Source organism: Salvelinus alpinus, chromosome 1 (assembly GCF_045679555.1).
Source record: "Salvelinus alpinus chromosome 1, SLU_Salpinus.1, whole genome shotgun sequence".
Taxonomy (NCBI): Eukaryota; Metazoa; Chordata; class Actinopteri; order Salmoniformes; family Salmonidae; genus Salvelinus; species Salvelinus alpinus.
Genome location: NC_092086.1, coordinates 41,577,636 through 41,592,589, shown reverse-complemented (window position 1 = coordinate 41,592,589; position 14,954 = coordinate 41,577,636). Strand labels below are relative to the sequence as shown.

Here is a 14,954-nt window from a genome sequence, read left to right as displayed (position 1 = left end):
CATTGTGTCGTCACAAAACTGTACATTTTAGTGGCCTTCTCTTGTCCCCAGGACAAGGTGCACCTTTGTAATGATCATGCACTTTAATCAGCTTCTTGATATGCCACCCCTGTCAGGTGGATGGCTTGCCTTGGCAAAGGAGAAATGTTTAATAACAGGAATGTAAACAAATTTATGCACAACATTTGAGAGATGTGCGTATGGAACATTTATGGGATCTTTTATTTCAGCTCATGAAACCAACACTTTACATGTTGCGTTTATATTTGTGTTCAGTAGAGTTTAAGCCCTTTAACTGCATGTCCAATTTGTGATGGTAAATGCCAATTGTAATATATTGCTAAGGGACAGTGTCAAGTTATACTGCAATTGGATAGTACATTGGAAATCCCTATTCAAATCTGTCAGTCACGATAGGTTGAATTGCGCAGGCCTCATCTCTCAGTACTAGAACATAGCAGTTCAGTTGGAATGTTGATTTACTACTTTGAAATTAAAAAGGTCTAACTTCCTGATTTAATACCAAATAAACACATCTACTTAAAGAGTAAAACACTAAGTGAAGTTAAATGTACACACAGTTGTGGTTTCATAGCCTGGTAAATAACATTGCACAGATAGTTACACACTTAAGAGGGTTAGGTACAAGTCATAGAGAGCAGTTTGGGTACCAAAGAGAAGTTCCATGTTTAAGTGGATACTGTCAAAGTAATCAGATAGATGTAGTGTTCAACAATAGTGCTGTCCTTCACAGGTTCATCTTGAGAAAATGATAGGTAAAAATGTACATAAATTCAGTTGTAAATAATTCTGACATTAAAGAAAGTACACATTGTCTGTTCATTAGCTAGGTAAGTTCGTGTCAGCGAACAAAAGCATCTATAGTTGAGTGCTTCTGCTGAGAAAAATAGAAAAGCTACATACCATTGCTATCTTGAAACCTTATTTCCCTTCAGGATTACACAGTAACAACATCCAGTGTGGCCAGTTTCCCCCCACATATCAATTAACTATGTGAATCAATAACCCCACATTCTGGTTCACAAGCACCAGCGTTTCCTACATTCACATCAGTCTAAAGTGGTGTGTGCAACCAATTATAATTCTTAAAAACACCCTGTTTAACTCTTTAGAGGGGATAAATTAAAGTTAAAAAGAACAAAATGTAGTCCATCAGGAAATCTAGTCAATCATTCAAAGAATAAATTCCCATATTACAGCTTGAAACAAAAGCTTGTTCAATAGTCTGTGCAAATACTTCCAGTAAAATGGTCCTGACATAAGAGGACCCATATCTGCTAGTCTTTCGGAACTTCTGCCATTACATGTGAACACCACACCATACAGGAATTTGATACAAAAGTTTTTAAAAGTAGATTGGTTAACATTTTTCTAGTATTTCACAAGGAAATTAATCATAATCAAAAAGGAGGGAGTGCTTTTCTGTACATTATTATACAGACTAACACAACTACAAAATGCCGAGGTTCATTTTGAAAAAAAAACTAAAATGTCTAGAAAGCCATTCTTCCTGCTCTTCAAACTCTAACAAAACAACTCATAACAAATGAAGAAAAATCAAGTAGATAACAGCTTGAAAGAAGAGTCTAAACACACAGAAATAAAGAGGTCATGACTGTGTGTGTAGAGAAAATGTGTTCCTCTCATATCAAAGACGTATTATTGAGCTCTTCTAGATCAGGGGTGCCAAACTCATTTTGCCCCGGGGTCCACATTCAGTCTTCAACAACATTTACTCGCCATCAAAATTGGCAAAAAGTGATGCACCCTGACTGTCATTTTGATGATTATTGGTGAGCTGGACACAGTCAATAAACTGTATGAATGTAGGTCCATTATCATTTCTACAGTTTCAAACTTGGTTTTAATAATTGAAAAAGTATATTGAGTACACCCCTCCCCCCCAAAAAAAATCTGGATCCGGATGACACCCCTGTTCTAGCGCTTCACCAGTCTCTCTCACCATGTACATATAAAAAAAGTGTTAATACAAAATCGCACAAATTCACCATGTTCTCAACCCATAGGTCTCTCTTATTAGTGTTTCCATGTCATAGTAAGAGGATAATATCTATTTAGCCTGATAGTGGGCTGGATAATAAGGGTGAAAATATATAAAAGTAGTAGTAGGGGGAAGGTAAAGACCCCTACCCTATTGACAGCAGAAATCATCCCTTTCCATCTCTGTCATCATTGTGGCCTTCCAAAGCATTTATTCTCATAATGTCCTAATCTAAACCTTAAGAAAACATCAAATACATTATAGCTAAAAAAAGAGGGCTTGAAAGAAATGGAGGGACTGAATGATAAACATTGTCTAAGAATTCCATGACTAAGGATTAGTCGCTCAGCTTCTTTCTATCCACTTCATGTTCCTTCATTCCAGCTCTCATTTAGACCCAAGACTCATCTTTGTTCAAAAGTCCTGGCAGCTTTGAAAGCACTTGAAGGTGCATTAAGTAGCTCTGCATCACAGACACTCCAGAAAATTATGTAATAGAGATGCCCAGCAGGGGGCAGCAGCAGCAATCTTCACAAAACACCAAGTGGAGAAGGCATCAGAGCAGTGAGAGTAGGAGTACGGAAGAAGTGAACACTAAGATATAGACAATGTTTTGCCTCATTTCCACATCCTCCCCCAGAGTTGATATGTCTTATCTGGGCTGGTGGCGGGCTGCGAGGCCTCTCCTGGCGTGGGTGGACTGCCTCTGCTGGGCCAAGAAGGACTGGGCTTGGTTGGACGGACCCGACCGCTCTCCCACCACCTTCTGATGCAGGGCCATACCCTGGGGAGGGAGAGAGAAATAGAGCCATAAGACAGGTACATGTCTTACTACCATAAAAACCAAGACCATTATACAAGTCATTGCACAGCATTGTAGCACCCATCATGCCAACTGCTTTAATACTATGTAGATTAGGCAGATACGGAGAGGGTTACTTACTCACCATGTTGTACCAGGCACTGATGATGAGTTTCTCCTCCTGGTCATGTCTGGACCTGCTCTTCTCATAGTCATGCTGCACACAGAGGAGTTGTTCATGCATATGGAGGGTTAGACAATGCACCACTCATCTGCATCTCGTCAGTCAATGTAGAGTGGCTCTTACCTCCAGGTGCTGGATCTTCCGGTCTCTCTCAGTCAACTGGTTCTTGAGGGCCTGAACATCAGGATACACAGTCAGAGGCGGCTGCTTGGGGTCCAGAGTCTTGATCACCTGCACAATGAACACAAACACACATATACTTGGTGCGGAAATTCTCTACTATGTCACGATGTGCATGACAATCTTTGACGATATCTGCAACTCAGATTTAAGGCGGCGGCCAAGCGCCGTTGTGCTGTATGGATGAGTTTAGTGTCAGGCAGTGTTGACTGACCGTCCTGGCTTTCTCCACATAGCGCTTGTAGCGTTCCTCCATCAGCTTCATGTCCTCATCCTTCTTCTTCAGGATCTCCTGCAGCTCATCAATCTTTTTCGCCACTGACAGGAGGGAGGTTGAAAAGGAAATACTAACGGCATTTTCAGAGCTTGAAAGTGCTCTTAGATTGATACTATTTGATAGCACTGCTCCCAAGGGCAGGAAATAAGAGGCTGCTTACTGTTGCCGTCCGCTTTTGGCTCCAGGTCATCAATGACCTCTCTCTTCTTCTGCAGGTCTGAGTGGGCCTCATGGAGCTTCTCCCTGGGACGAGGACAGAGGGAAAGCATGGAGGAGCCGGACGTGCAAGAATCTACAGAGCGGTAATAATACTCCCTTCACAGGTGCAGTGTACAAGCATCAGTGATAATAGTACTCACAGGTGCAGTGTACAAGCATCAGTGATAATAGTACTCACAGGTGCTCCTCAAGCTTCTTCTTCAGCATGGAGGACTGAACAGGGAGGAAAAAGTCAGTCAACACTCAAACTACTGAGAAACAGACTTACGTCAGACAGAGACACAAATAATAAGCATTATACACAGCTGAAGAAGTCAAAGTCAAATCAGAGCCCAGGCAGGGATGGGCCGTACTTACGATGGCCTGATTGGCCGAACGTCGGTCGGTGGGGGCAGGCGGAGAGACAGAAGGGTAGGCGTTAATGGTTAATCAACACAGCAAACAAGGGTTAAAGTTCCCACACAAAATCTCAGAGAGCAGTCACAGGCAGGCAGTCAGAGGGGAGAGAAGGATACAGTCTACAACAGTCCTCAAGGACTATGAGGTCTAGGTCTCTTTTTCCAATTATAATGACTACAAAATAAATGATTAAAAACAAAAAAACATATTTGAACTAAGATGGTCAATCGATTGAGATCGGTCCTTTCCATTCCTGATTCCTATACATTTTCAGTATACTGTCGTCTTTGATTGGAGAAGACTGGGTCCACTCAGTGATTGGTATGGACAAGGTAACAGGAGTAAGGGGATGTTAGAGGAGGAGGAGGGTTGAATGAGGAGGGTCTGTCTCTCCACTCACATCCTCAGCCTTGCTGCCCTGCTCCTGTAGAGCCTTCTGGAGATCCTCCACCTGGGACCGCAGCTCACAGATCTGCTGCTGGTTCAACCTGGAAAGATGAGAGAAAACAAATAAGAAAAGCAGGAGGGGGAGAAGGGGAAAGGAAGAGAGAACGAGGAAATTAGATTAAGCTGGTTTTGAGTGAGTGGGAGAGGCTGGCGATTCATACAATGTCACATCAGCCGCTGCATTAGTCCATTCTAGAGGTGTCCCGCCCACCCACTCCCCTCTGTGTGTTGTGGTTCATTAGGGGAAGACGGAGCCACTTCAGCCGTACTCCACAGCTCGGGATGCTCTCCTCCTCCTGCTGCTGAAGATGGCTGCCTGCCTCCCACACTCTGGACCCATCGTCACACACACGATCCACTCAGATCCGCCCACACACACACGCACTGTACGGACAGCCGGGGGACAATCTGGCTCATTGCTGTCCATCCTCTGCTCCGGCCCACACAACACAACTCAACACACAGACCAGAGAGTGAGCTGACATTTAGCTAGATCGCTCCTCCGTTTAGCCAAACGTGAAACTCAAACAGAAACTCTGGCAATATATACTGTGACTAATATCGTCACGGACTGACCTTGATACATACAATCAAATCACAATGTGCATAACTAAAAACGCTTTATTTTACTTTTGTGGTGAGATGCAGTGGTATCCGTATAGAACGTATCTTTAATTTTACGCATGCCTACACACACACACCTGTTTTGTGTCTCCAGGGTGTTCTGGCTGCGTTGAGACTCCTCAAGCTGACCCTGTACCTCCACCAGTCTCTGTCTGTAGCTCTCCTCCTGGACACACAGCATCTTGTTCTCACTCTGCAGACGCACCACCGTCTCCCTGTGGAAGCAGAAGGGATGAGGTCAAAGAGAGAAGGCAGGGAAGTGGGGCAGAAAGGCAAAGGTCTGTACACTACACACCAACAGAAGTTTTCAACTCCGCCTCAGCCAATTTAACAGCAGTGCCATCTGACAGAGCCATTCTATTAATGGACCCAATGGCACATTCTGGTTCTAAAAATAGTGTGGCTGAGGAATAAGACCTTTGCCATTTATCACAGCTGAACACTATGTTTGGGCGGATCCAGATTTCCATATCGTTCCTGAACCATACCGGGTTTACGGCATTAACGGCAGTGCACACAAAGGGCATCATTTATGTTCAAATGCTATCAAAGTACTAGCGAATTCCCATAGCGGACCTTAGCTAAATGCTAACAAGCGCAAGCGAACATAAACTAAAAGCAAAGACAGTTCTATAACTTTATGAGCTGGGTTCTATCTCAAAAGGCTACTCACACTTAATCTAGGAGGGGATTGATTGTCTCTGCTGTAACCACCTATAGCTAGCAGGTTAGCAAACCAAATGCATAGCTGGAGAAAATGTATTTGGCATTAAGATAGTTAACGTATAGATATATTTAGCTGGCAAACATTAGTAGTGAATTTCAAGTCTAACTTGATCAGCTCTTGTACTGCTCGACAGTGGACGTCACGAAACTTCAGTTTGCACCACATGCTCTTAGTAAACAAATATACCATGTAACTGGCTCAACTGAATTGCAGTTAAAAAAATAAATTCTATTCTAAACACCCCGGTACCGCCCAAGCCTACAGTTGAAAATGAGCAATTGAATTCTGACACCACTGTATGTCTATTGATAGGTCAGATAGCTTCATCTGTTAGATAACACCTTTCACACAGTCTCACATACTTGAACTCTGTGGGCATCATCTCGGAGGCCAGGTTTCCCACTGTGCCAGAGTCCTCACATAATCCACCTGAAGGAGAAAGAGAGCCAAAATGTCAGGGGAAAATATATCACATTTGTTTTGACAGTAGTCTTATCAACTGCCACAAAAGGTCAAACAACCCCCCTCTACCATCTTGTCATTTAGAAAAACAGAGGCTGAAGGTTCAGGATGTTAGCTGTGTCCATTGGACTCACCTGGTTGATTGAGGCCCTTCTGTTGGACCTGTGCACACCTGAGCTCATCATTGGTTTCCCGCAGTGTGTCTCGCTCTGAGATCAAACGCTGGAAAACACATTGGGATAACGTGGGGATTAGACCACTCAATCTGATCCTACTAGAAGTGTTCAAAGTGACTGCCTCAGAATTTCAGAGAGTTTAAATCCACATCCACTTTGACATCATGACCTTGTAATACATCTTAGTCTGGAGAGGAGTTGTCCCGGGCCATCCTCTCTCACCTCTTTCTCCTTAAGCAGGGCGTCATACTTATCCTGAAGGTTCTTGTACTCAAACTGCCACTTCTCAGCCTTCAGTGCCTCTGACAAATGCTTGGTGTGAAGCTCATGGACCTGACAGCAGGGAGGCAAACACATTCAGGGTCTGAAGAGAGGTCATAGCACCTTATGTCATACACACATTCATCTCCACACCTTTGTTAACCCTCCGCCATTCTCTAGCCCTCTCTGCCCACCTGTCTCTTGTAGGTGTCCAGCTGGGTGCGGACTGAGTTGGCCCTGCGTAGCTCCTCCTCCAGCTCACATGTGCGCTGCATGTAGACAGTGTTGCGCTCCTCCAGCAGACGCACCTGTCTGCGCAGATCCCCCAGGTCCTCCAGCTTACGCTTGTACGTCTCTACCAGCGCCTCCAGCCGGCTCACCCGGTCAGACGAATGCCTGTAGAAGGGGAGAGGGTGAGATGAGGAAGCCGTTTTGAGGATGGGGCAGGAAAGAAAGGAGAGAAGGATAGGAGGCCACAGACTAGTGAGAGGCTGCTCTCCCCCTTGGCTCACCGGAGGATGTCCATCTCATCTTTGAGAGTCTGGGCCTCCTGGGCAAGGCTGGTCAGTTCATCGTTACGGTGAGTGAGGTCCAAAACGTCACGCTCCAGAATCTCCCCTCGCACACGCATGTCATCTCGGCTGTTCTCTAGTCTGTGTCACAAACAGGGGGCAAACAGAAAATGATAAATTGTATCAAAAGAGTAGAATGCATTTAGTTTGGAAGTCTGTGTTGAGGGTATGACTCTGACCTATAGTTCTCCTCCTGTAGCTGCTCCATCTGGCTCTGCAGCAGCAGCAGTTTCTTGCCAGTGATGGTGGTGGAAGCATCCTGTGGGTCACTGAGGCTGAGCTTCTCCCTCAGGGACTGTGTCTCCACCTGCAGGGACGACTTCTCCTCCAGGACGGCTGCCAACTGAGGACCAAACACACACAGACAGTCAGGGGTGGAGAGGGCAGAGAGAGAACCAGACAAAGTGGCATGTAACCAAGGCTAGAGAGAGGGAGGAGACCTAGAGACAAATGAACAAACAGTCACACATTGAGTCATAGAAAGTGCTGAGCACAGAAAAAGGACACTTCAAAATGCAGAACACCGGCAAAAAAAAAAAAAAGAATTACTCATGAAAATGCTGAACAGAAAAGTGCTAAAGAAAAAAGAGCCACACTCACATATCCAGCAACAGACACTGTACATTGCTTGCAAAACATGCAATGTTTTTCCATGAGGGTTGGTGGTAACTTCACATGCACAAACATCAAAGCAGTTAGTCAGCTGGTCTGCTATGTTCTCCATCAGGTGGGCCACTTTCTCAATGGAGCAGTTGTTAGCATTACCTCTCAAGGAGGTGAATAGAAAAACAGATGTCTGAGTCAGTCTGACTAACAGTTACAAAGTGGAGAGACTGGAGAGTGGGCTCAGAAAGGGATGTTGATTAAGGATTCAAGCTAGTGAGGCTTGATGAAAGATGAACTATCCTTGGGGTTATCATGGACAAGAATGTTGGTTGGTGGTTTAGGGTAAAATGTCCACCCTGAATATGTTTATGTGGGTTAGGCAAGCAGGCATGCCAATATTAAAAGGGGGCGTCTATTACTTACCTGTTGGACATCTTTCCAGTTTGAGCACAGCAAAACTCTACACTGAACTTTAAGGACAAATGGCTTGCTTTAGCATCATACCAGGGAGAAAGTAAAGAACTACATAAACTACTGAGAATTTCTTAATGTGTTGAATGTTAACATTAAGAAATATGCTGAATACATAAGTGGTAATTGCCTTCTAATCCTAAATACTATACAATGTCATTATTGGGGATCAATGACCTAAGTCTTTGTACCCAATGACATTGCCTAATCAGAGGCAGCATTAACAGCACAGTTAGCACAGAGAATAATAGAGGATTCTAGTACTCAAAAGCCCATTTTAGCATGTGTAGCACCATTGAGAACTTTCACCATTTTGAAGTAGTCAACTGGGTGTGGCTTCCTATTGGTTAAGGAAGGATCACATAATTCCATCCAGGACATCAGGAAGGATCAGCCAATTAATTATTTGTGAGCAAAAATTCCATAACTGCAGGTGGCAGTACATCGCCAACATTCATACCCGTTCAAATAACACACTCCAGGTGGCAGTATGCACCCTTTCAGTTTGTTTACCAACTCAGAAGTAGTAGAGGCTGGTGGGAGGAGCTAAAGGAGGACAGGCTCATTGTAATGGCTGGAATGGAATAAATGGAACGGCATCAATAATATGGAAACCACATGTTTGACTCCGTTCCTTGAATTCCATAACAGCCATTACAATGAGCCCATCATCCTATAGCTCCTCCCACCACCCTCCACTGTTCAAAATGGAGATGGCCTCAATGGTGCTGCCTGTGCACTCACAGAAGCCATAATGGGACAGATACAAAGAAGAGTCCTCAATCACGCTCTATGCACCGTTTACACAACAAACCATCAGGGGGAATCAGACTGGACAACAATCCTCAGCCAAGCGAATAAATAGGGTCACTTCACTCATGGCAAAGAGCTGCAGATACACACTCAACATGCTAACTAACAAACAGTCCTCTCTGCCCACCTGGTGCTCCAGGTCCCGACAGCGCTGGCCCAGATCCTCCTTCGCCTCCACCTCCTCACTGAGAAAATAATACTTCCTGGACTGCAGACACAGAGAGAGGCACAAGGGAGGTTATAGACAGCACAGTGGGAGGTAGAGAACGAGAGAGAACGAGAGAGAGAGAGAAATACCACAAAGACAAGTAAATGAGACGGCAATTGAAGAATAGCGATAAAACCAACTTGCAGGGGAGTGAAAGTTTAATGTATTCAGAGAAGCAGAGTAAGAAGAGAGCGGGTCCCACCTGGTAGTCAAAGTCCCCGTAGGTCTCAGGACTTCCTGGAACAGTTGGCTCTTTAGCTAGAAGCTACACCACAACAAAACAGTCAATTGCTGGTTCAAACTCCAGAAAGACAGATCACATGGTGAAACCCATTGTCAATATAGAGGTAAGCAGGCCAATAAGTGAGCTATTGCCTGTTTTAGTGTATATTGCTGTTAAATACAGAAAGGTTTCAGGGAGCAAAGAATTGTGCTTGTATAGTCGTAGCCAAAAGTTTTGAGAATGACAAATATTGATTTTCACGAAGTCTGCTGCCTCAGTTTGTATGATGGCAATTTGCATATATGCCAGAATGTTATGAAGAGTGATCAGATGAATTGCAATTAATTGCAAAGTCCCTCTTTGCCATGCAAAGGAACTGAATCCCCAAAAAGCATTTCCACTGCATTTCAGCCCTGCCACAAAAGGACCAGCTGACATCATGTCAGTGATTCTCTTGTTAACACAGGTGTGAGTGTTGACGAGGACAAGGGTGGAGATCACTCTGTTATGCTGATTGAGTTCGAATAACAGACTGGAAGCTTCAAATGGAGGGTGCTGCTTGGAATCATTGTTATTCCTCTGTCAACCATGTTCACCTGCAAGGAAACACGTGCCATCATCATTGCTTTGCACAAAAAGGGCTTCACAGCCAAGGATATTGCTGCCAGTAAGATTGCACCTAAATCAACCATTTATCGGATCATCAAGAACTTCAAGGAGAGCGGTTCAATTGTTGTGAAGAAGGCTTCAGGGCGCCCAAGAAAGTCCAGCAAGCGCCACGACCGTCTCCTAAAGTTGATTCAGCTGCGGGATCGGGGCACCACCAGTACAGAGCTTGCTCAGGAATGGCAGCAGGCAGGTGTGAGTGCATCTGCACGCACGGTGAGGTGAAGACTTTGAGGATGGCCTGGTGTCAAGAAGGGCAGCAAAGAAGCCACTTCTCTCCAGGAGAAACACCAGGGACAGACTGATATTCTGCAAAAGGTACAGGGATTGGACTGCTGAGGACTGGGGTAAAGTCATTTTCTCTGATAAATCCCCTTTCCGATTGTTTGGGGCATCGGGAAAAAAGCTTGTCCGGAGAAGACAAGGTGAGCACTACCATCAGTCCTGTGTCATGCCAACAGTAAAGCATCCTGAAACCATTCATGTGTGGGGTTGCTTCTCAGCCAAGGGAGTGGGCTCACTCACAATTTGCCCAAGAACACAGCCATGAATAAAGAATGGTACCAACACATCCTCCAAGAGCAACTTCTCCCAACCATCCAGGAACAGTTCGGTGACGAACAATGCCTTTTCCAGCATGATGGAACACCTTGCCATAAGGCAAAAGTGATAACTAAGTGGCTCGGGGAACAAAATATCGATATTTTGGGTCCATGGCCAGGAAACTCCCCAGACCTTAATCCCATTGAGAACTTGTGGTCAATCCTCAAGAGGCGGGTGGACAAACAAAAACCCACAAATTCTGACAAACTCCAAGCATTGATTATGCAAGAATGGGCTGCCATCAGTCAGGATGTGGCCCAGAAGTTAATTGACAGCATGCCAGGGCGGATTGCAGAGGTCTTGAAAAAGAAGGGTCAACACTGCAAATATTGACTCTTTGAATCAACTTCATGTAATTGTCAAAAGCCTTTTGACACTTATGAAATGCTTGTAATTATACTTCAGTATTCCATAGTAACATCTGACAAAAATATGTAAAGCCACTGAAGCAGCAAACTTTGTGGAAATGAATATTTGTGTCATTCTCAAAACTTTTGGCCACGACTGTAGGTGCAATCTCACAAAAGGACAGATCTACAAAGAGGATAATATCAAAAAGACTTATCACTCACCTCCTGTATGGCCGTCATGACAACGTGCTGGACAGACTCCTCCAGGGTCATTATCTGCTGGATTTGCTCTATGAGAAAAAAACAGAGGAGTCCACTGAATATCACATTCACATCTGACAGTCAGACACTCAAACACACTGCTTTACACACAGTGCAACAGTTTCTCCTGCATTCACATCAAACCCACTAGCTTGTTCATCTGAGGATAACATTGTCTTTTAAAACTCTGTTTTATCATAATCTGTATACAGTACATGGTTGGGGCTTTGTAGGAACGAACCAATAAATGCTCAGTTTATCAACTCGTCATAAATCAGGTCATTGCATTAATTCTGCATTTTCTCCATAGGTGACTTCCTGTTACCCAGCATGGCCTCCTCTAGCCCAGCTAGCTCACCTTGCTTCTTGTCACAGCTGACAGCACAGCCAAGCACCAACTGCACCAGCTTGCCAAGTTCAGTCACATCTCCAAACTCCCCAATCAGATTGATGTCTGGCAGGTGCACGTCTGCTACCTGGTGGCCAAGCACCTGTTCATGGAGGGATGGAGAGAAAATATATGCATTGAGCAATGATATTTCAAATGGACTAAGACTGGTGCAAACACTGACGAACAACTAGAAGAGATTGAGCTCTTAAAAGAAATGCAGGAAACGTGCATATACCATCCATCCTTCCTTCTGATCTTTAATGAGGAAAAGCCTTTACTCACATCATGGTAATACTCAAGCATGCTCTGAAGAATCTTCTTCAGGTTGCTGACCTGGAGGAAAATGAAATAAATCTGAGCTGGAGAATACAGGCATCTTTGCCTTAGTGAAAATACACCATCTTTAAAAATAGTAAGGCCAGTGGTCACTAGGTTGCCTAGGTGACAACCTAGAAGCACTGTGTCATATCCTTCTGTCTCATACCACACCTTGAGGCGCCAGTTGGCCTCACTCTCCTCCTTGATCCTGCCCAGCCATGCCTCATTAAACCAGGAGGGGTCTCTGTTAACGAGATGAAACACTTAACAAGACATATTCTAGGGACATACAATACACAGGAAGCCACAGGGCAGAGTATTTCTAAACTGGAAAACACAAACTCCCTAATGTGACACTCAATGAATGTCACAAGCAAGCAAGCAATCATTGGAAACTTGCTTGAGGCCAGAATTGCCATTACCCAATTCAACTAACCTTCAGATAAAAGCACTGCTTGTTTGCAGTTTGACACAAAAACAGATACATTTCTGTGTGTGTGTGTGTGTGTGTGTACAGAAAGGCACACAAATACTACAGCAGATGAGGTATGAAGGTAATTTGGCTTGGACAGACAGTACCCTTAAAAATGGACAGGCCCTTGCACAAAATCCCACCTGGGCACAATCTGCCAGACCCAGGCCTTGAGAGATATAGACCTATTCCCTATCAAGTGTAGGAATAGAAATAAAACAGACAAACAGCCCATCCTCTAACTTTATAAAAAGGCTTTTGAATAGATGATTGAATTTGCTCTAATCAGGTTCTATTCAAAGTAGTTAAAGGCCCAAAACAAAATGTCAGTGTGCAACTGATAAGCAAATCGGTCTGTGAATTGAGAATGACTGGGATTGAACGGACTCCACAAATCTCTTACTATTGCCATGTGCCACTGTGACAGGGTAATGGGTTCTGCAAGTATGGACCTTTTCCCGCGTTCACATGCTAGTCAGAACTAGGAAAATCAGAAATGTTCAACTCGCTAACTGGTTGCAGTTATACATATGCCACGTTCATCGAATCAGCAAGTCGGACATTTCTGAGTTTCCTAGTTCCGACTAGCATGTGAACACTGCATATATCTCCCCGTTTTCCTAAGCTTAGCTGTTGTCTACTCTTGTGTTAACCCACCACCACCATTATCACCAACCTCAAAACACACAAAAAAAGATGTGCCCTTACATCCTGTGTAGAACGTGTGCAATAGCCACTCCGCTCATCAGGTCCTGCTTGCTGGTGCATGAGGGCACCTGAAATGTCTGTAGCTGGAAGGGTTGGACATGATGAATGAGAAGAAAATGTGTTAGTGTTTTATTTATTCTACTTCCCGTGACAATCAATTAGAAATCAACTGATCGAGAAGAGGAACAATACAAATGCTACTGCCAACACGTTGGGCAAATTGCTTGCTATTTGGGGTTTTAGGATGGGTATCTATTAAGCACTTTGTGAAACTGTTGATAAAAGAGGGCTTTATAAAATACATTTGATTGATTGTGCCGTCTAGAAGTGCTGGAAAGCCATTCTACTTATATGCTGTACAGCTAAAGTGTTTGCTAACCACTAAATGATAGACATCAGCTAGCTACTTAGCTGGCAATTTGTTTGTTAGAGATCATTCCACATTTCTAGCCAATTTTAACATAGCCTAAACAACCTATATTTGGAGGGTTCATGGCTGAGTTTTTCAACTATGTACCATCTTAATGGTACATATCGTGGAGTTGAGAAACTCAGAGGCTAGCTAGGAGTGTGACTGGCTTGCTGGGGCTTGGCTAGACCTTCGTACTGATTGCATAAGATAGTGGCTAGCTCAGTTGCTGGCTGGAAACTTTGGAGCTTGTCCAAGACGACAATTTCTGATGAGGACAGTAGACCATCAAAACAATTTAGTTAGCTTTATTTGACAGTGACAGCTAGTTAATTATGTTATTTTTATTTGAGCTGGTTCAAGACACTATTAACTATAAAATTCCTAGCTACATTTAATTGTAAAAACACCTAATTTAATTTCGCTAACTGCAAGCGAGAGGTCCTTTTGGATGACGACAGGCTAGCAAGATATCGCAGTTACCTAAATTCGCATTCATATTTAACTTTGTAAAACTTACCCAATTTAGTAACGAATCGCATAGCTTTGCTTTATCCAGACTCATTTTGGTTTGTCTAACCGACACACTGCAGTTAGCACACTAGCAATCGATTGGGAGACTTTCAGCTTCAAGTTTATTTTTTAGCTTGCACTATCACGTCAGCAAACCTTGGCCTCCTGTTAGCTAGCTTGACTTTCGCGTTTTAGCTCCATAAACCATCCGAGTGAGACTCCGTATTAAGAACATTGTCATGGCAACAGATGACCGTGTTTACGTGTTGTTGTCACAGAGTTTCAAAACCCAGAGACGCACGCAACATCGCGAGACTTCCGTAACGCTTGGGAGCAGACCAGGCCGGTGTTTGAGAAGTGACAAATTCTTCCTTAGTTGTTAATTTTCTCTAAATCTAAAGGCACAACCTAGATTCGAGACAATGTACTAAGTATTTGAACATGTTATTACTCCAACCTCGTGAAAGTGACAAACTGACAGGTTTTTATTTATTGCACATGCGCAGCTTGGCGCGAGACAACCGTTACGCCCTATTACGTGTTTCTGCGCATGAGCAGTTGCCGCGGTCACGTGCTCGTTGGAACTAGG

At 43.9% G+C, this 14,954-nt stretch overlaps 1 protein-coding gene across 3 annotated transcripts; it reads right to left on the bottom strand.

Annotated features, from left to right (window-relative positions):
• Positions 1-203: 203 nt before the first annotated feature.
• Positions 204-14,750, bottom strand: LOC139576188 (protein Hook homolog 2-like). 3 transcript variants are annotated; one of them, XM_071401955.1, is made up of 22 exons: positions 14,373-14,742; positions 13,444-13,526; positions 12,435-12,507; positions 12,228-12,278; positions 11,913-12,045; positions 11,516-11,583; positions 9,654-9,716; positions 9,371-9,451; positions 7,533-7,696; positions 7,294-7,434; positions 6,976-7,177; positions 6,743-6,853; positions 6,479-6,566; positions 6,245-6,311; positions 5,233-5,370; positions 4,485-4,572; positions 3,864-3,898; positions 3,627-3,709; positions 3,404-3,507; positions 3,133-3,240; positions 2,967-3,042; positions 204-2,807 (listed from the first exon to the last, which is right to left on the bottom strand). In XM_071401955.1, exons 1-22 carry the CDS (start codon positions 14,415-14,417, stop codon positions 2,554-2,556), a joined length of 2,256 nt encoding a protein of 751 aa, XP_071258056.1. In that variant the 5' UTR covers positions 14,418-14,742; the 3' UTR covers positions 204-2,553. The 3 variants fall into 3 exon arrangements, with proteins under 3 accessions (XP_071258056.1, XP_071258064.1, XP_071258048.1); XM_071401963.1 differs by having other exon boundaries at positions 2,971-3,042; positions 14,373-14,734; XM_071401947.1 differs by having other exon boundaries at positions 2,971-3,042; positions 12,228-12,507; positions 14,373-14,750.
• Positions 14,751-14,954: the final 204 nt, after the last annotated feature.

What these genes read in the sequence shown, in the direction of transcription:
- LOC139576188 (XM_071401947.1), bottom strand. Translation starts at nt 14,417, where the DNA reads ATGAGTCTGGATAAAGCAAAGCTATGCGATTCGTTACTAAATTGG. An exon ending in CAGCTGTGACAAGAAGCAAG is followed by an intron (nt 11,584 to 11,912) that starts GTGAGCTAGCTG and finishes TTTTTCTCATAG; the next exon opens with AGCAAATCCAGCAGATAATG. An exon ending in ACGGGGACTTTGACTACCAG is followed by an intron (nt 9,452 to 9,653) that starts GTGGGACCCGCT and finishes CTGTGTCTGCAG; the next exon opens with TCCAGGAAGTATTATTTTCT.